The sequence below is a fragment of the Pteropus medius genome, unplaced genomic scaffold (genome assembly GCF_902729225.1).
Source record: "Pteropus medius unplaced genomic scaffold, Ma_sr-lr_union100, whole genome shotgun sequence".
In the NCBI taxonomy this organism is placed as follows: domain Eukaryota; kingdom Metazoa; phylum Chordata; class Mammalia; order Chiroptera; family Pteropodidae; genus Pteropus; species Pteropus medius.
In genome coordinates, this window is record NW_024342645.1 from 384,462 (window position 1) to 403,609 (window position 19,148).

The 19,148-nt window shown below is 51.2% G+C and overlaps 1 protein-coding gene across 1 annotated transcript in view; it reads left to right on the forward strand.

Annotated features, from left to right (window-relative positions):
- PHLDB1 (pleckstrin homology like domain family B member 1) overlaps positions 1-19,025 on the forward strand; it is a 44,713-nt gene extending 25,688 nt beyond the window's left edge. The window contains exons 10-21 of the mRNA XM_039866663.1: positions 2,512-2,837; positions 2,993-3,082; positions 6,032-6,172; positions 7,591-7,731; positions 7,892-7,994; positions 9,170-9,464; positions 9,575-9,665; positions 11,118-11,264; positions 12,918-13,034; positions 13,267-13,369; positions 16,596-16,681; positions 17,649-19,025. Coding sequence (XP_039722597.1) covers positions 2,512-2,837; positions 2,993-3,082; positions 6,032-6,172; positions 7,591-7,731; positions 7,892-7,994; positions 9,170-9,464; positions 9,575-9,665; positions 11,118-11,264; positions 12,918-13,034; positions 13,267-13,369; positions 16,596-16,681; positions 17,649-17,789 — 1,781 coding nt within the window. The 3' untranslated portion in view covers positions 17,790-19,025. The remainder of the gene's footprint in view (positions 1-2,511; positions 2,838-2,992; positions 3,083-6,031; positions 6,173-7,590; positions 7,732-7,891; positions 7,995-9,169; positions 9,465-9,574; positions 9,666-11,117; positions 11,265-12,917; positions 13,035-13,266; positions 13,370-16,595; positions 16,682-17,648) is intronic.
- Positions 19,026-19,148: the final 123 nt, after the last annotated feature.

Sequence of the window (19,148 nt, forward strand, 5' to 3'; positions counted from 1 at the left end):
CCCCCCACCCCAGAGTCTTCCCGTGGAAAGTGGATTGGGCTCGCATTTGGACCTCAGCACTGGCTGGGCAGGGAAGTAAAAGGTGGAGATGGAGGAGGAGGAGGCTGAAGAGGCTTATTCCTGCCCTGGTAGAGCTCTCTGTTGGATGGAAGTTTTGGGACAAAACTTCCAATACAAAAACCTGAGATCTGAAGATTAGAGCCAACCAGGGGTCCTAGAAAGACATCACCCAGGTTCCAGCCTTGGCTCGACCCTGGCTCCACTGAGCCATAAAGCAAAGGGATTGGGTATTGTATCCTGCCCAGTCCTGGAGCTCCAGATGCTGTGATTTCTCCTGATCTCAGCCAGAGCAGAAGAGGGTGGTGGGGCAGGGATGTGTGTGTGAATGTGGGGAGTAAAGTTGGGAGGAGACTTGCGTTAAATAAGAGTTAGGAAGATGTCAGGGAGGAGAATGGGATGATGGCTCAGGTGGCTTACATGCTCATGGCTGAGACTTGCATGTCCATGCACACACATGCATGCTTGTGCAGTTTGCCTGACTGTGGTAATGGATGGGAGGTGAGAGCATTGAGATCTGGGAAGTGTGTCAAAAAGTGGTGAGTTGGGTGCATTATGTCTAGCCTGTGTTTGGGGGTAAGTGGAGAGCTGCTGAACTGCCCCCTGAGTTCAGATCCCTTGCTTCTCTCCCTGAGCTGCTCTGCCTTACAAATGCATCCACTAACAGATGTGAGGCAGATGCAAGGAAGGAAGAAAACTAGCATTTCCCCAGCACGTGAGTGTGTACCAGGAGTCTTCCTTGGGATATCGCAAGCTGACTTTAGGACGGTCCCCTAAGTCCAGCACTCTTATCCCCATTTGATATACAAGGGCTCAGAGAAGCTACAGATTTGCCTCAAACCTCTCATCTTATAAGCTGCAGAGTCAGAATTAGGACCTAGGCCTGCCTGTCCCCAAAGCCCCTTGTTCCTTCTGTACTGTACTGCACTGGGGTTGGGGGCTGGCACTTCTCTGGCCTCTTCCTCTTTCCTTCTAGAGAGACTGCCTCAGGGAGCCTTAGATCAGCTGATCCCATCCCTTTGAGATCCTGTTGGGTATTTGCTCCAGGTAGTTTGGGAGGGGTCAGCAGTATTGAACTCCTGTTCCCTCCTACCCATACCCACCCTGGCCCCTAGGAAACTGGAGCTCAGCCGCTGGAACCCAGGGGTCCTATTCTTCCCCATGCTCCTCCTCATGAGCCTTACTCAGCTTCAATTCCCTGGCTCCCAGTGTCCCACCCACCTCTGTCTCTGCTCACCCTGGTGCTCCTTGGTCCCCTGTCCTCTCCAGTCTGATTCAGAGTAGTTCAGAGTACTGGCTTTGGGGTATAACAGATCTGGTTCTAATCCTAGCTCTACCACTTTCTAGCTAAGACACCTTACTTCCTAAATGTCTGTTCTTATCAGCAAAATGGGAATAAATGCACCTGCCTGATAAGGGGGTCAAAGGAGGTAATAAATGCAAAACATTTAGTAGAGTTCTTGGGTCCTAATGGGTTCTCAGCAAACTGTAAATGGCAGACCTTGCTGTGAGGATTACCACCTGGTCTGCTTCAGTCTTTTTTTTGGCTGATCCCAGATTTAGGACAGCTTCCTTCTTCCCTCCCTTCTCTCTCATGTCCTGCTCTATAGGGTGTTGGTTTAAGGCCACCTCTTTCAGGAAGCCCTCCCAGGATTAACCCAGTCCATTTTCCTCAGCCCCCATCCTTTAAATTTTGTTTTTAGCATTTGATTGTCGAGTCAGGCACTGTGCTAAGCCCTATTAGGGATATGAAACACTGGCCATGCCGTTGGATCTGACAGCCTGGGTTAAGCGGTGTTGATGGAGACATATTTTCACAAGTAACAGTACTACAAGGCAAATGGTGACACAGAATAATTTAAGCGCAGAAGGAGGACCAACAAAATTAGTGATCAAGGAAAATTTTAGAGAGAAGACAGCATTTGGTCTGATTTTTGAGGATAAGTAAGCTCTCAATGGGCGGAGAAGACAAAGACAGCTCTCCTCAGCCAGGGGAACAGTTTAAGAAAGGCCTCCACTTACCCCCAACTGCACAACTGCACAACCGACTGTACAACATGGCTGAACTGGGAGAACATAGAGGGCTCAGCGTGGGAAGGGAGCTGAAAAGTGTAGACCCAGTTGCAGGAGCCTTTGAATGTCGGCTTGAGAGTTTGTGCTTTATCCTGTGAGTAATGAAGAGTCACTGAAAGATTTTCAGGAGAGGAGCGATCTGACCTTACTCATGGATTAAAAAAAATATATTCAAGTAATATATATTCTTCTTAGGAAATTTCGAAAATTCAGATAAGCAAGCAAACAAAAACAAACCTCAGGTCATTTTAGGGAGGTATTTGTGGCGGCGTAGATTGGATCAGAAAGTTGAGAGAATTGGAAGCAGGAGGCTGGTGAGAAAGTCCAGGCTGAAAAAGCAGAGGGCCTGGATTTGGGTGGTAGCAGTGGGGGTGGGATGAGGGGGACGGAGCAGGTGGAGAACTGTTCAGGATCGCTGTGAGTTTGGACATGTTGATGCAGGGGTCACTGGGGTTGAGCGAGGAGTGAGGGAAAGAGCTGACTATAGCAGCCTGAATTTTCCCAGGGTGAGTCAAGGCCAAGAGCTGGTTGATTACCTTCACCCAAGCTCAGCTCTGTCTCCCCGGGGCCTGACTGACCATCCCCATCTCTTCCAGGAGCGGCTGGCAGTCCTGGACAGTCAGGCTGGGCAGATCCGGGCTCAGGCTGTGCAAGAGTCTGAGCGCCTGGCCCGGGACAAGAATGCCTCCCTGCAGCTGCTGCAGAAGGTAGCCCAGCCAGGTGGCAGGGAGGGGCTGTTGGGGTTGGGGTTGGGGAGGGTAGGGGTGGGTGGAAGGGGAGAGCAGTATTCTCACTTCACTTGATCTCTTCCTTTGCCGTCACTCCCACTACTATCTGATTCTCTGCCACTTCGGCCTTGCAGGAAAAGGAGAAACTGACTATGTTGGAAAGAAGGTACCACTCACTCACAGGGGGCAGACCTTTTCCAAAGACCACATCAACCCTCAAAGAGGTAACGTGCTTTGGTCAGCTCCAGCTTCAGGCAGGCCCAGGGGTCTCCTGGGAGGCTCTGGAGCAACACATGGCACTTTAACCTCAATGGCTGAGGTTGAGTATGGGGACATTTTTTTGGACTGGAGAGATGTGAGTAGGAATGGTCCTGAGATCTGATATTTGACCCTCTATGGCTACCAACAGCTTTTTAGTTAACCTTTTTGGCTCCCAGAAGCCCACCGATCTTACTGTTTTGGGTGACTGAGTACATTGTGAGGGGGATCTGCTGTTCAGAGGTTTGGAAAGGTCCAGGCCTGGGCAGATTCACTTTGAGAGAAGTATAGAAATCTAGGGGCCCTGATCTTGGAGCTCCCAGGGCTTCAGTCTAGAACTAGACTCTTGACTCAGAAGTAGGCATTGAGGCCCCTTAAGCCATTCTTTCCTGAGTCTTTACCTGCCTGGTGTGTGAGGTCCAACGAGGCATGCCCAGTGTTCTGAGCCCTTTCCCTCCCTCTCTGCCTCACTGCACAAGCAATTTAGGCCTGGGATGGGGTGGCTGGGCTGAGTGTGAGGGCTGAGGCCTCTCACCACATACCCTCCCTGTAGGCTGAACTGCTCATCTCCGAATCTTCAGAGATGGAGCTGAGGACTGCGGCTCTGGGCCTATTCCCAGGGTCTTCTCAGGCTGGCACCTCTGTCCCTTTAACCTCACCTGCTTCCACTCAGCTCTGCCCCAAAGCACAAGAGGTAATCACAGCTAACCACCTGCTCTGCTGTGCCCACTGCCTGCCTGCCTGCTTAATGAGCTCCTGCCTCCAGTTTCTCCCAAGGGCCCAACTGAAGGGCATGTGACAATAATCCTTTGGCCAGAGTTTACGAGTTTGAGTGAGTGTGCTGGTATTGGTATGCCATACGTGCCCGGGCAGCCCATAAAAAGTCAGCATCAATTTGCATATCAATTTGCATGTATTCTGTATTACATTTGTCAGTTCTCACAAACACTGGACCCTCCAGTTCATTTTTCTTTTCTGTGACCCCTGAGGACAGTCAGCCCCTGGAGCTAGGCCAGATTGGATAGGGCAGGCTTAGGATCCTCTCTTTTGATTCAGCCTGCATTTTGGATGCCTACCATGCCCCCAACACCTAGTTAAGCTCAGAGTTCTAAGGTTATGCTCAGGGAATATGACAGTCGCTGCCCTCCTAACCCACAATCTAATGTGCTAGCATCTTTCCAAGTCCTTATCCTTGGGCAGTGGGCCCATTTTTCTGCCTAGGCTTTTAGCTGCTCCCTGCCAAGGTATCTTTCTCAGAGCCCATCTTGCTTAGGCCCTAGTGGTGTCTCCACCCCCACCCCATCCAGCTTCTGCCTCAGCAGATGGGATATGAGGACACCTTCAGGAATAGTGTGACTGGTGCTCGATGCTGCATGTATGTGCTCTACTAGGGATGCCCAAGGAGTTAGATCTGGGCACTGGGTCCTCGTCCTTGGTGGGTTCTTGGAAGGCCCTCCCTAAGCTTATTTGCATGACCTCAGCCCAGGGCAAACCCAGAGATGGACTTTCAGAGTCTACCTGGGGCAGAACTTGGATGCCAAGGCAGCCTCAAAAGTGGAGGTCAAGAAGAACCTTCAGACAGACTGTTCGCCTGCCCTTTTTTGCCCCTGCCCCCGCAGCCATCTATGGCGAGAGTAGCCAGCTAAGCTTCTTACCCCTGTTCTGTTTTGTATGGAATGAAGTGATGGTTTCTAGGGCATGGAGTGTGGGTGTTGGTTACCTGGTTGAAACCTGTTAACCTCTTCTCTGCCCACCCTTCTGCCTCCCACTGGGCACCCTAGGAATATGTGAGCCTGGCAGAGTTTCTCCAGCTGTGCTCCTGCTTGGACCCCTATGCTTCTGCCACCTCCCCCAGCATGCTTGCTCAGCCCCTGCCTGACAGTGAGGTAACAGCCACCGAGTAAGCCCACCTATGCCCAAGGGCCTCTGTGTAGTTGCCCTAGATTGCTCCTCAGGCCTGGGTTGGGGGACATCAGAATCTGTCTTCAACAGTGAGAAAGAAGGGCAACTGGCATGGGTTGGGAGTGGTTCCCTCTCTTCTCCAGGGCCTCAGGAGCTTTCTTCAGCTCCTGACAGCTCAAGGAGGGGCAAGCCTTCTGCTCTAGCATGAGGGTATCATGCTGAGAGAGCTCTGGCTTTCCCTGGCTCTGCAAGCCTCCTTTGCTCTGTGCTTCTGTACTCGCCCTTCCCTTGTCCATGGGTAGTACCACATCTTGGGTTCCAGTACTATTAACCTCTTGTGTTTCCTCTTGCATCCTGGCCTTCCTCCAATGACTGACACTTGAGCAGCTAAAGGCCATGTGGAGCACCTTGCCTGTGCCCACAGCCCCTGCACCAGGCCTGCCTCTCTGGGCCTATGCCTCCTGGGACCTGGTTCCCACCACCTGCCTTCCTCTTGTGCTGCCCTCTATCTCCTCCTTCGCTTCTGTCACACCTTCACCCAAGGTTGGTGGTCTATGTGTTCCTGCCACTCCCAGCCCTCCACTGGTATGACTATCTCGGTGTGTTTTGCCCTACTCACTCAGCTTCCCAGCTCTAGGCTAGCCCCAGGGGAGTGCTTAGTGCCTGTGGGCTCTGGATGGCTGGCATCATGGTTGGCATAGCCTATGTCTGTGTTTTGGGAGTTATGTCCTGAGTGTTTCTCTTTGCTCTTAGCACATTCACAGCAACTGTTTTCTCACTATTTTCTTCTTCCTTCTCTTTATGTTCTTCCTTTCTCCCTTCCTTTCTTCCCTGCTTCTCTCACTTTCTTGTCTGTTTCTCTGATAACGGCCTTCCTTTGTTCTTCCTCCAACCTTCCCTTTCTTCTCTCTTTTCTTCCTTCTGCCTCCCCTTTCCCTTCCCTTCATTTCCTGACCTTTCCTCTCCACTCTTCCCCTCTTGTACCCTGTCCCCCTTCTCATGCTCTCCTCCAGATGGAGAAGCTGCTGTTCCCTGCTGTAGATTTAGAGCAGTGGTACCAAGAGCTGATGGCTGGGCTGGGAACTGGCCTTGCTGCAGCCTCTCCTCGCTCCTCCCCTCCGCCTCTGCCCGCCAAAACTTCCCGTCAGCTGCAGGTAACCTTCTCCATCACTCCCCCATCCCTGCTCCTCTCTGTTTCGGGTACCTCCTGCCAATCCATCAGCCATACATGCCACCTTAGGTAGTGGAGGGTCAGTCCAGCCAGGGCAACATGGGGCCTTTGGATCCTGAGAGGGTGTGAGGCAACCATCTTGGCATTTTTGGCAGCCAGAGGGAAATGAGTCCAAAAGTGATGTGATTGACTGTCCAGTGGAAGGGGGTTCGGGAGCAGTGGTCAGGTTGGGATCTGTTTGGTGCCTCTTAACTCTTAGCTAGAGTGTGGATCTGCTCTGTCTTTGGCAGCCCTCAGCCCCAGAGCTGCTCACCTAGTCTGAGGGCCTGACACACTCTTTAGCCTACTGCAGCTAGAACTAGTGTGTCCTGGGAGAACTGCCAGCATTTTGCTCTCCTGGTCTCTCCAGGGGTGACACTTAGAAGCAGGACAGAGAAGGACAAAGACTTTGAAGTGATAACCCTGAGGACATCCCCAAGTCTCCTCAAAGTTGCTGTGGAGGGCATGGGCCTACTTGAGCCCGCAGCAAGCTAATGGCCATGGGGGTGGAGGAAGGGTATTCAAATAGTCTTCTCCCGAGTTTTATCCCACTGACCTGCTGTAGTGCCTAAGACCCCGCTATTCAAGATTCATTTTTTGAGTGAAGGCATTGCACCTCTAAGACCGTGATCTCAGCTAAAATTCCATGTTCCCTTAGGGAGGAGTTTAGTTCATGCAACATGTGTGGTACCTCTCCTTTGTGTCCAGCTGGCTAGAGATTTTTTAATGTGTTTGGATTCATTGAATCATCACCACAGGCCTTTGTGGTAGATATTGTTAACGTTTTACAGATCAAACACCAGGGCTCAGAGAAGACAAGTAGTCTCCCCAAGGCCAAACAACTAGGAAGTAGCAGAGACTAGGCTGACAGGCAGGGTCCTTGACTCCAAAGACTGTATTCACCTTAGTGCTGTGAGTTTGGCCGTTATTCAGTCTGGGCTTAACCCGTGCCTTTTGCAGATAAAGAACCCAAGGCCCAAAGTGGGGAGGTGCATAGCCCCAGCTCACATAGCATGTTAGTGGCAGAGCTGGGACCAGAGGAAGCTCAGGCCTCCAGGTGGTCTTCTGTACAACTCTGCTCAGCTGCTGTCAACTTTTTGCATAGGTCCATTTACAAGGTTCTTTCTAAGATGCAGGCGTGGAGTAGGGATTGGCTTAAGGAGGAACAGCCTGGAAAGCAGGCTTGGCAGCTGCCAATAACATCTGCTCATTGGTCTGGCACAGGAGGCTCAAAGCTGTTGTCAGCTAGGGACACAGGCCTGGTGCTAGAGCAATACCTTGGATCACAGCCAGCCTAGGTGACGTGGGCATGGTAGCAGTGGGGGGAGCTGGACTTCACCAGGCAGTATCTCTTCTGTCTAGGTTTACCGCTCCAAGATGGATGATGAGGCCACTGGCCCCCTGCCCCGTACCCGCAGCGGCCCCCTCCCCTCTTCCTCTGGTTCTTCTTCTTCCTCCTCCCAGCTCAGCGTGGCTACCTTGGGCCGTAGCCCATCCCCAAAGGTCTGAGAACAGTGGATGGGCTCATGTGTAGCAGGGTGGTGGTGGTGGGGTAACTGGAGACTGCTCTACTGGGAAGAAGCCAGAAGCCAAAGCCACCCCTGAAAGCCTTGTGGCGGGGGTCTTCTGACCTCTGGTTGCAGTGCTCCATCTCCCTCCACAGAATGCTCCACTCATCCAGAATGGCACAGGCAGCCTTCCTCGCAACCTGGCAGCCACACTGCAGGACATCGAGACCAAGCGCCAACTGGCCCTGCAGCAGAAGGGTGAGTGGCTACAATGCCAGCCCACCTGCTCTTCTGAGGGCCCTGGATATCTGCCGTACATCGTCCCCACCATACCTCATCCATGCCCACACCTTTCACAGGATGTTTATCTTTTGTTGGGATCTAGATAAGAGCAGAAAGGATTTAGATTAGGTGCCTGAAGAAGGGCTTCCTGGATATCTATCAAAGGGCAGGGAGGGACCTAAGGGTACCGGGGTGGGGAGGAGGACTGTGAGATCTTTTCTAGAGAGTCCAGCAAATAAGGGAAATGCTTTTTGACTTGAGTGGGGATGGGCATTGTCCTGTCTGGAGGCAGGGTGATAGACCTGACCTCCAGAAATGGTTCCCTAAGATATTGGTTCTGAGGACCCAGGAGTCCTTATTACTTTTGTACATTTTGGTTGTTTTGAAAGCCCATATCTGTGCCTCTCTCTCCTCTCATCCCCTCTGTGTCTCTCTACCCTACCTTCTGCCTGGGGTCCCCTACACCAGTCGAGTTGCTTCCTGCCGAGCCCCTCCTAACCGACGACCCAGCAGGTAGAGCATTGGTCATTGAGGACCTTGCTTTGGCCAGGCAGCCTCTGCCTGGGCATCTGCATGATATATTCTGTCCAGGCCCCCACTGCCTGCAAGCAGGCTCCCAGGCTGAGCTGGGATGGGGTATCCGGCTGCCTCACCCCTCAAACTGAGCTCTCTCCTGCCTCAGCTGTGCTCTAACTTGTCTCCCCTTCCTTCTGTCCTGCTGTTGTGCTCTTGCTCTGCATCACCACTGAGTCTGCATTGACATCCTGGTGCTCAGAGGGCTCTCACCATCTCTTCCTTTTCCCTTCCCCAGCTGGAAGGGTGGGTGCATGTGTCCCTACACATTCAGGACTTGGTTGTGAGCTGGAGCCATCTGGCTGTCCTGCTGTAAGATCAGTGCCCTGTGTGGGCTCAGGATATAGAGAGGGCTGAAGCTAGACTGTGTGGCTATGGCCAGATGTGCAGGCAACTGAAGCATTGGCAGGGCTGCTGGACCTGGAGCTGTGGGGGCTTCAGGGAAGCTGGTGGGGGCTGATGTGGGTGCCCTGTATTAATTTCTCCCTGCACGCCTCTTCCCTCTGCCTGTGATTATGCTAGTGTCCTCCCTAGATGGGTGGTTTGCCCACTGTGACACCTCCCTGTCCTTCCTCTAGGGCAGCAGGTGATTGAGGAACAGCGGCGGCGATTGGCTGAGCTGAAGCAGAAAGCAGCAGCCGAGGCTCAGTGCCAGTGGGATGCTCTGCACGGGATGGCCCCCTTCCCAGCAGGCCCCTCGGGCTTCTCCCCACTCGTGCACCACTCCATCCTGCATCACCTGCCAGCTGGGCGGGAACGTGGGGAGGAGGGCGAGCACGCCTATGATACACTGAGCCTGGAGAGCTCTGACAGCATGGAGACCAGCATCTCCACAGGAGGCAACTCCGCCTGTTCCCCCGACAACATGTCCAGGTACTTGACCCCTGCCCCATCCTGCCTGATGGTGGCAACTCTACCCTCCTCTAAACCAGACCTGCCACCTCTGCCCTTTGGTGAACCCAGTCTTCCCCTTCCCTTCCCAGTGCAAGCGGCCTGGACGTGGGGAAGATCGAGGAGATGGAGAAGATGCTGAAAGAAGCTCATGCAGAGAAGAGCCGACTCATGGAGTCGAGGGTGAGGCGGGTCTGGGCCACACAGGCAGAAGGGATGGGGGGTCCCAGCGCTGCCCTCCACCTGCCAGGGCCCGCATTCTACCCCAAGCCGGATCGCCCACATTATCCTTGTATACTCTCTTGAGGGACAAAATGTTTTAAAGTTGTCATTCCTTGAGTGGGGCATAGGAAGGCTTGGTGAGATTGTATGTTTCACACCTTTTAGGAAAAGAGGAGGCAGCACATGAATTTCCTGTATGAGAACTTCTAGTCTTTGTGTATTTACTTCTGTGGACTTTTGGCCACCACAGGAATTTCGATCCCCGTTTCCCTGAGTGGCATGTCATTCCTCTGGGGATGGTTAGGAAAAGCAGCAGCACCTGGGGATTGAGGAGTAGGGACAGAAGGGAAGGCAGACATTCAAGCCAGAACAAAGGTATTGGTGGGGGGACCTGAGGATGCAGCAGGGGGCTGAGGGAAGTAATGTCTACTTCCCCTGGGTCTGGAGCCTGGACACAGAGAAGAGGGACCAGTGGTTTATCCTGGACACAGCCAGGCTGAGGAAACTGGGCCTGGGGAGGGGATTAAAGGATCTGCAGAAGCTGTTGTCTCCACCATCCGGTACTCTGTATCTCTTGAAATGAGAGTGGGACCCAAGGAGCAGGAGTCAGCAGCTGGATCAACCAGAAGAGAAGGTTTCTTAGTCTTATTCACATAAGAGGAAGGCAAATTTACAGTCATCTTTTGGCAAATGGAGAGAAAGGAGATTTTGCTAAGTTTTGAGCTGGGAAGAAATGGCAAATGGGAGTTAATGGTAAAAAGGTCATTACCATTGGTCAAGACATACAGAACATCACTGGCATGCTCTGTATTTAATGATTTGTTTTAATGACTTTTATAATCTTTTAATAATAGCTTTCATAAGTTTATTTCTCCCATTAAATTTGAAGTTCAAGTACAAATGTTTCAAAGGGCCTCAGTGATTAGGGAAGGACCATTGAATATATTCTCTGTCAAAAAAAATTGTCTAGATAATCCATGTTTTAGGAATTCAGATAAAAATTACAGGAGCCTCATTTATTTATTAGTGTTTCCTTCCTGCCAGAGTCAGTGATGGGCATTTACACACATGATCTCATTTAATTTTTACTGTAATCACAGGAGTAGGCACTCTTGGCCCCATTTTACAGATGAGGCAACTGAGGCTTAGGGAGTTTAAATGATTTTGTCAGGATCCCAGAACTCACACTGGTGGCCAAGCCAAGATTTGAAGCCAGGACAATCTCACTTTAAAGCATTTACCCTTACCAGCAAGGTCCTTGAAGAAGGTGGGTTTTGAGGACGATGTCCCCTCATGCCAGGCTGCCCTCTGAGGTGGGTGCCTCCTACATTTTTGCCCCATCCTGAGGAGGGGCTGCTGAGGATGGGGAGGAAGAGGGCAGCCATGGGCACTGACCCATGGCTTTGGGGGCAGGAGCGGGAAATGGAGCTGCGGAGGCAGGCACTGGAGGAGGAGCGGAGAAGGAGGGAGCAGGTGGAACGGAGGCTGCAGAGTGAGAGCTCCAGGAGGCAGCAGCTGGTGGAGAAGGAGGTCAAGATGCGGGAGAAACAGTTTTCTCAGGTGAGTGGGTGGTTGGCTTGAGAGCAAGGCCATGGAGGGGTAAGGACATCCCAGAGTAACTTTGCTGGGCTGCAAAACCTGTTCTACCCAGAAAAAAACTGCTGTTGGCTCAGCACAAACAGAATTCTACCTGGGACTCATTTAGTCCCAAGGAACAGAGATCCACCGGGGCTTGTTCAAGTCAGTGTGTCTATGTATGTGTGTGTATATATTGGGAGTGGGTGAGTTGTGGGGACACGGCAGGCCGCCTTGCTGACACCTGGGGTCAGAGAAGATGGTCTGAACAGACCTCTCAGAAATGGGAGCTGAGTCAAGAATCAGGGCAGCTCCCTTTAGCTTCTCTCGAGGACCTCATCCCTGTATCGTGAGTCTGTGCTGCACCTCCCTCCTGCTTCCCTGGGGACCTCCCATACCTGGTGCTTCATAGCTGTCCTGGCCCGCACTCCACCAGACCCTTTGTCTCCAGGCCTCACTACCAGCAGATGACCTCACTCTGACTGTTGGTTTACATTTCCAAGAGACAATTATACTAGTTTCTCCCTGGGACAGGAATCTATCCTTGCACAAAACCAACTCGGTTTTTTTCTTATACTGGAGACTTGAGCAACAGTTAAGGGCAGAGGAGAAATTAGGTTGGGTAGAAAATCTACCATGCCTCTGGTCCCAGATCCTGGCCCCTGTGAGACTCCGACAGGCTGTCCCTTCTATTGGGTTTCCATAGGCTTCCCCGGCGGGGGTTACCGTGGGATCTACCTTCAGTAGTGACTGATGATCACAGCTCCCCGATTTCTTTTGATGAAACAACATAAATTCTAAGGGATAGGCCTCTTGGATTGGTCTTGACAAGAAATAACCAGAAACTGTGAGTTTTAGAACTGTACTTGGAATCTTTGTCAAATGCCTAATTCCCCTGTCCTGCTTCAGTCAGTGGCCACTTTGAGACTCTCTAGCCCCCTGTCCTGGGGCTGAGGCATTGTTGCAGGGGCCACCAGTGTCTGCTGTGGGAGGTGGGTGGAGTCAGCCCATCTTTGGGGTGCCTTCTGAAAGCCGTGTGTTTTGTTTTTTCTTTAATAGTTCACAATGTTTCCTTTTCTTGCCGTTCTGATGTTCTTCCCAGAAAGGAAGAGTAGAAATCAATTCCAGTTGACTGAAAATTCTAGTTAGTATCAGAATTTTTGAGGTGGAACAGACCTTAGTGATTATCTGATTCAAAGCCCTTGCTTTGCATATAAGGAAACTGAAGCCCAGAAAGGGGATATGACCCAAACAAGGTGTCATGGGAAGTCAGAGACCAGATTTCTTACTGGGCTTTTCTTCCCAAAGCATGTTCATATCTGGCCTCCTGCTTTGGTCTATTCATCCCAGGAGGGAGAGAATGGGCAGGGGCAAGACAAGGATGGCTGTGTCTTGGTCATAGGTGGGGAAACTTAGGCATAGAGTCACTCAGCAGTTTTCCCAAGCCTAGGTAGAGTCAGCACAGGCATGCTAGGTCTCTGCTTTTGCCACAAGCCCTGTGAAATCAGAGTGACAGCCATGAGGGTGGGAAAGGAGTGATGGCAGGCTGTTGGGGGTTCAGGACTGAAGCCAAGGGGCCTGAACAAGGGAATGGTGGGGAAGAAAGGAGAGCCTGCAAACCCTGCCCTCTTCTCCTAGGCACGACCTCTGACCCGCTACCTGCCAAACCGGAAGGAGGACTTTGACTTGAAGACCCACATCGAGTCATCAGGACATGGCGTCGATACCTGCCTGCACGTGGTGCTCAGCAGCAAGGTACAAGGCGTGCCCTGGGGTGCTGGGGTCCTGGGTCCTCAGGATAGTGGCCTCAGTTCCTGCCCTAACACTGGAGGTCTCTGTCCCAGGACCTGGTATGCTGTCCGGAAGAGATGTTGGGGACAGCTCCCCATGAATACAGGCACAGGTGATGGCACTTAGGTTGCTGCTCAGGGAAGAAAAGTTTAGGGGCTCTGCATTTGGGTCCTTCCTTACTCCTGCTTCCCACCAGGTCTGCCGTGGCTACTTGGTCAAGATGGGCGGCAAGATTAAATCGTGGAAGAAGCGCTGGTTTGTCTTTGACCGGCTCAAGCGCACCCTTTCCTATTATGTGGGTAAGTTCCCACAAGACTGCCCCAAAGCCAGACCTCTGGGCCCTGTAGCTGATCTTCTGGAAGGAAGCCATGCTTCCGAGTGGGAGGCCAGGGGCTTGGGCTGGGTCTTGTCCTCCTCTTCCTGGAAATGTACAGCATGTACTTGGTTCACTTCCATTTATTCATTCATCCATCTATCCATTTATTCATTCACTTATTCAGCAACCGCTGAACATCTAATAAGTTCCAGGCACTGTTCTAGGTTCTGGTGATTAGCAAGATGGCCACAGCTCTTTCCCTCAGAGCTTATTGACAGGGAGGCAGATACTGAACAAAGAGTTAAAACAAAGCATGATGGGTATGCTGTATGGAACACCCAGATGCTGTAGCTGCATGGAATCCTGTGAATTCCCCCTTGGGCAGGTTTCCTCAAAGACCCCAAGACAAGCAGTTGAACAGTGCCAAGGAGTGCTCAGGACAGCCTTCGGGACAGGCCCACTGGCCTGTCTTGCTTCCTCAGCTCTCCCTACTCAGCCTTCAGCTTAGTTCCCCTCCCTGGAATTCCCTCTGGACTCGGAGTATGGAATGCTACATTGTACCCTCGTCAGGAGAGGCTAGAGTGTGCTGGGGAAACAACCAGTCCTGAGATCCCAGTGACTCAAAACCACCAACTTTTTCTTCTAACTCCCGATGCCCGTGAACATTGCTTCAGAGCATGCCTTTCTGGAACATTGCTGGCCACAGTGGCAGAGAAAGGGAAGCCGAGTTGGGCCTTGCATTGACATTAAATACCCCAGCTGGGTTTGTCCACAAGTCATTAGTGGGGCTATTCGGCCAGTCACCCAGCCCCACCCAATCACAAAGCTGAGAATAGCAGTCTTGCTTGGAGCCTGGAAGGAAAGGGATAGGTGAGTAGTAAGGAAGCCGAGGCAGGAGGGTGTTTCCAGTGAAGGAAGAGAGGGAAGAGAACTGGGGTTGCAGGATTGGCCAGGCCTGGGGCCCAGAGTAGGGTCAGGTCCTTATCTGTAGGAAAAGTGTTAAATAGAGATAGGCCTACAGCAGGATCAGGTCCCTGGATCAGTGTGCCTTGCCTACTCCTGTTTTGAACCTGCCATTCTTCCTGCCTTTGCCTGGACCCTTCTCCCATTTACTCGATGGAACCTCTCCAGTCTGCAAGGTCCAGATCAGATATTACCTTTATGAAGCCTTTCCTTGCCCCACCTAAGAATGATTCCTGTCTCCCACTATATATCTCCTGTGTTGTACAGGGTTTGTCTGCCATGTGACATCAGCCCAGGGACATAATGATGCAATGACAGATGCCACATGTTATGTGTCAGACGCTGTGCTGCACACTTTGAATGTGTTCTTTGACTTAATACTCATAACCTATGATGCGTAGCTGCTTTCTTGGACACCTAAGTCACACAGTTGATAAATGCTTTCTTTCATCCTGGATTGTAAGTTCCTAAGAGAAGGGTCTCTGACTTTTCTCTGGGTCTCCGTGCCTAGGATTCATTCATTCAACATTGATTGAGCACCTAGTGTGTGCTAGGCACGTAGCTCTTGGTGTTGGAGGAGGTAGATCTATGAATTTAAAGGAGGGTTCAGAGTTAGCATAAGTTCTACACAGAGGCACATGCCTGCTGTGCGAGCCAAGGGAGAGCACAGCTGAGCACCACAGTGGTGGCATTTGCTACGGGTCTTAAAGATCTGTAGGAGTTTGCCAAGGGAGTGGTCTGGAGACCACTCCAGTGTACACGGAGTACCTACCTGTTAAGGGAACATGAGAAGTTCAGCCTGGCCAGATGGAACTTGAGGTTGGTGCAGGGGAGGCGTGTGAGACAAGGCCAGAGGGACGTGCTGGCACCAGCCTGTAAACAGCCTTGGCCAACCCCAAGAAGCAGCAGGTTCTCAGTGAGGGAACCAGCAGAGACGCTGTGAGCCGAGGCAGCAGGATTAGATTTGCTTTAGGAAGCTCACCCCCTTGGCATTAGGGAAGATGAGTTGAAGGGGCAGAGGGTGGGACAGGGGCACAGTAGGAGGCTGTAGCAAAGATCCAGGATCCGATGACTCAGGCCTGAAATGACGCAGGAGGTGCGGGAAGGCGCATACTGCCAGCCAACACCATCTGAGTTTAGTGACTGTGCAGCCTTTCCTTTATGTCTCAAGCTTGCTGTCCAGCATGTTAGTTGTGGTGCCTGAGCAGTGTTCACCAGAAGATGAGATGGCCCAGGCCCTGTGCTTTCTCTTGACAGAGCCCCTGTCCCTCCTCACCGAAACAGTCACCCCTGCTCTGTTAGTTTGCCCACCTCCTTCCTGCCACCCCTGCCTCCTGATGCTAAATACTCCCTTCTATGTTTTGATATTAGAGTTGAATAGGTAAATGCATTCATATAGTTCAAAAATCAAAATACATAAAAAGGTTTAAATTGAGAATTATGCCCCCATTCGCTATAGGTAACCACTTTTATTAATCTCTTGTGTATCCTTTTAGAGTTTCTTTAGGGTAATATAAACAAATGCAAACATGAATTCTTACTCTTTTTTTTACATAAAAGGTAGCATATAATACATTCTTTGTTTTCCTACTCATGTATCTTAGAGATCGTTATCAAATATGTGTGTTTAGATATTTACATGTGGATTTATTTTATAGATTAATTTCTGAATCTATATCAAATTTTCTACATCATTCTAGATAATAGCTGTCTAGTATTCCATCATGTGGTACACTATAATTTATTAACTATTCTCTTGATGGATACTTGGGTTGTTTTCAATCTTTTGTTACTACAAATACTGTTACGGTGAATGAGCTTGTAAATTCATTATTTTGTACATGTGTAAGATAAGTTTTCCTAAGTGTAATCATTGGCTCAAAGGGCAAATATCTTTCTAATTGTAGACACAACCAAATCATCTATAAAGGTTTACCAGTTTATACTTGCACCTGTCATTTATTAGATTGCCTATTTCTCACAGACTTGCCAAAAGTGTGCTTAATTTTTTGTATACTTTTGCCATTCTGATAAGTGAGAAGTAGTATCTCAGTGGAGTTCTAATTTGCATTCTCTGTAATTCTGAGTGAGCCTGAGCACTGAACATAACTTCAGGGCTCCATGCTGGGTTCTGTTTTGGAATCCTGTTAATCACCCCATTTCCCAGATGGAGAAGCTCCATGTCCACACAGCTTGACCTGAAGTATGACAGGCCTTCTAAGCCCGGCCCTTATTTTCCTTTGCAGACAAGCATGAGACAAAACTGAAGGGGGTCATCTATTTCCAGGCCATTGAGGAGGTGTACTATGACCACCTGCGCAGTGCAGCCAAGGTGAGGTGGACAGAAGGGACAGCCATAGGGAACGGGTGGGCTCTGGGAGCACAGGCCTCCAACCTACCCTCTTCAGAGGCTTGGACCCATCCTTTTTCTCTTCATGAACTTTCTCTTCCTCTCTACCTCTCTCCTTCCCAGAAGAGGTTTTTCAGCTTCACTATGGCGATTGAGGTACCCTTCCCCATATATAGTAACCAGAACTACCACATATTAACTCCTCCATACCCTACTTGACCCTGACTTTTTACTCTTTCCTAAACGCCTCTCCCTTCCCCAGGCCTGAGAGAGGAGCAAAGATGGGTCGCAGAGAGCAAGAAGCCCCTGTGGGCTTGAATTTGGCTTGCTTGCTTTCCTCTCCTGAGATGACAGCAGGATGTCTCCCTGCGGGGGTGGGCAATGCAGAAGGGATGTCTAAAAGGGGAGGAAGGCGTCCTTGGAGACTAGATTTGGGAGAGAGGATTGATAAACAAGAGATAATTGAGGCTGGTCATCTGCCTCAATGCAGTGCAAGTCAGCCTCCCTCCCGCCAAGCCTCAGATTCCTACCCTACCCTGATCTCTGCTCCTCTGAGGTTCTGGGATCCAGCATCCCACTTGTAGCTTTTCCCATCTGCCTCTCTTTTCTGGAGAGGAGAACTTTGGTCCTCACTAGAACAGCCCTTTGTATCTGATCCTTTTGATATTCACTTTTGTGCCTGGGGGTACCAAGGAACAGTGCCCCCACCTGCCCAGGTACACCCCTGTCAAGGTCCAAGGACTGTCCAGCTGTGAGGAGGGGAACATCTCAGCCTGGGGCCCACTTGACCTGTGGGTACTAGGCTTTAGGCCTACTTAGAACTCATCCCCGCGCTCCAGGTCATCCTGGAGACAGGGAGGAGAAACGGCAGACAGGGAGAGAGGTTAGAAGAATGGTCCTGGGCATCAGGAGTGAGCCCCGTCTTAGACTCTCCTCTCTCCCTCCACAGAGCCCAAACCCAGCCCTCACCTTCTGTGTGAAGACCCATGACCGGCTGTACTACATGGTAGCCCCCTCTGCAGAGGCCATGCGCATCTGGATGGATGTCATTGTCACCGGGGCTGAGGGCTACACTCAGTTCATGAACTGACTGGCATGGGCCTTCTGGACCCTCAGGCCGGCCCCAGGACCCATGCCTGACGATGGCTGCTCTGTTTGGCCCTGGAGACAGAGTCACACCCTGGACTCCAGGCCTCACTGGGGCACTCCCAGAGGACCTGGGAGGGCAGAGTGTGCCTGGGGCTTTTGTACAAGACTTTGTAATGTTGTCTAAGGAGCTCATCCTGGGAGTTTCTGAGCTTGGCCCTCTAAAGAACCAGCCAGGAGATAAAAGGTAGGATGGGGCTTTACTGCCTCCTGGGAGCCCAGAACTTGCAATAACTCTTTAGGGTCCTGCCCTCCCTAGCCTGTATTCTCTTTTGTAAAGAACAAATTATGGTACCTGAATCTGCCAAAGATCCCCTCTTGCCTCAGCCCCCTTTGCAGGGGACTTGAGGGATGAGCAGAGCCACATCCAGAGTGGGGTAATAGCTCAGGCAGTATACTTCTCAAACCCTGCTCTACCCAATTATTCTTCTGCAATTATATTTTTTATTACTTTGCTCAAGGGCCAGAGACCTCAAGTGTCATCCTTGAGGTCTCAGCCCCAATCCTTTTTGCAGACCCATTATCATGGTCACCATAGTAACTGCTTCATTGCCATGGTTACATACTAATTGCTGTGGCTCCATGGCTCAGCCCACTGCTTAAGCTGTGGGCCCATCTGAGGGTATGTGCCATCCTCTCTCCAGCCCAAGACCTTGGGTATCTTATGCTGGGGGGAAGGGACTGATCACCTCCCTGCCTCCAGCCTGTGTCTCCAGGCTCTGATACACAGCCTGCTGCCCCAAACCCCCTGCCCTGGGCCAGCCCTCTCCCTTCCACTCGTGCCTTGCTTAGAGCCAGAAGGGATGAAGCTGGGGCTTCTAGATCCAGAGGAGGAGCAATGCGAATGGGAGATAAAGCTATAATGGCTGTCCTCAAGATTTCTGGGGCTGAGTTTCTGACAGGGACAGAGGGCTGCTTCCTTGGGAATGTGAGCAGGAGAGGGAACAGCAGAGAGGGAGGAGTCTGAGGTCCAGCTATGCTCCCTTCGGTCTCAGAAGGGCAATGAAAATGAAGAGCAAAGGTCCAGGCCTCCAGCTGTCCGGCCTCAGCCCTTCAAGCCTTAACATTAGCCCACCTCCCTGTCCCCTTTTCCAGCACTGGGACGTGATAGCTGGGCCCAGCTGAGTGATTTTCAGTATTTGTAAGCATCTCAGCAGAACAATAAAGCATTTGGAGTATGTGTTTGGGAGGCCAAGTCGTGTGGGCTGGGATATGTGGGGTAGGAGGGCTTGGTCTTCCCCACAGAGCAGAATTTCCACCTTATTAAATGTTCCAGGATGGACCCAGGACCCAACCCATGACC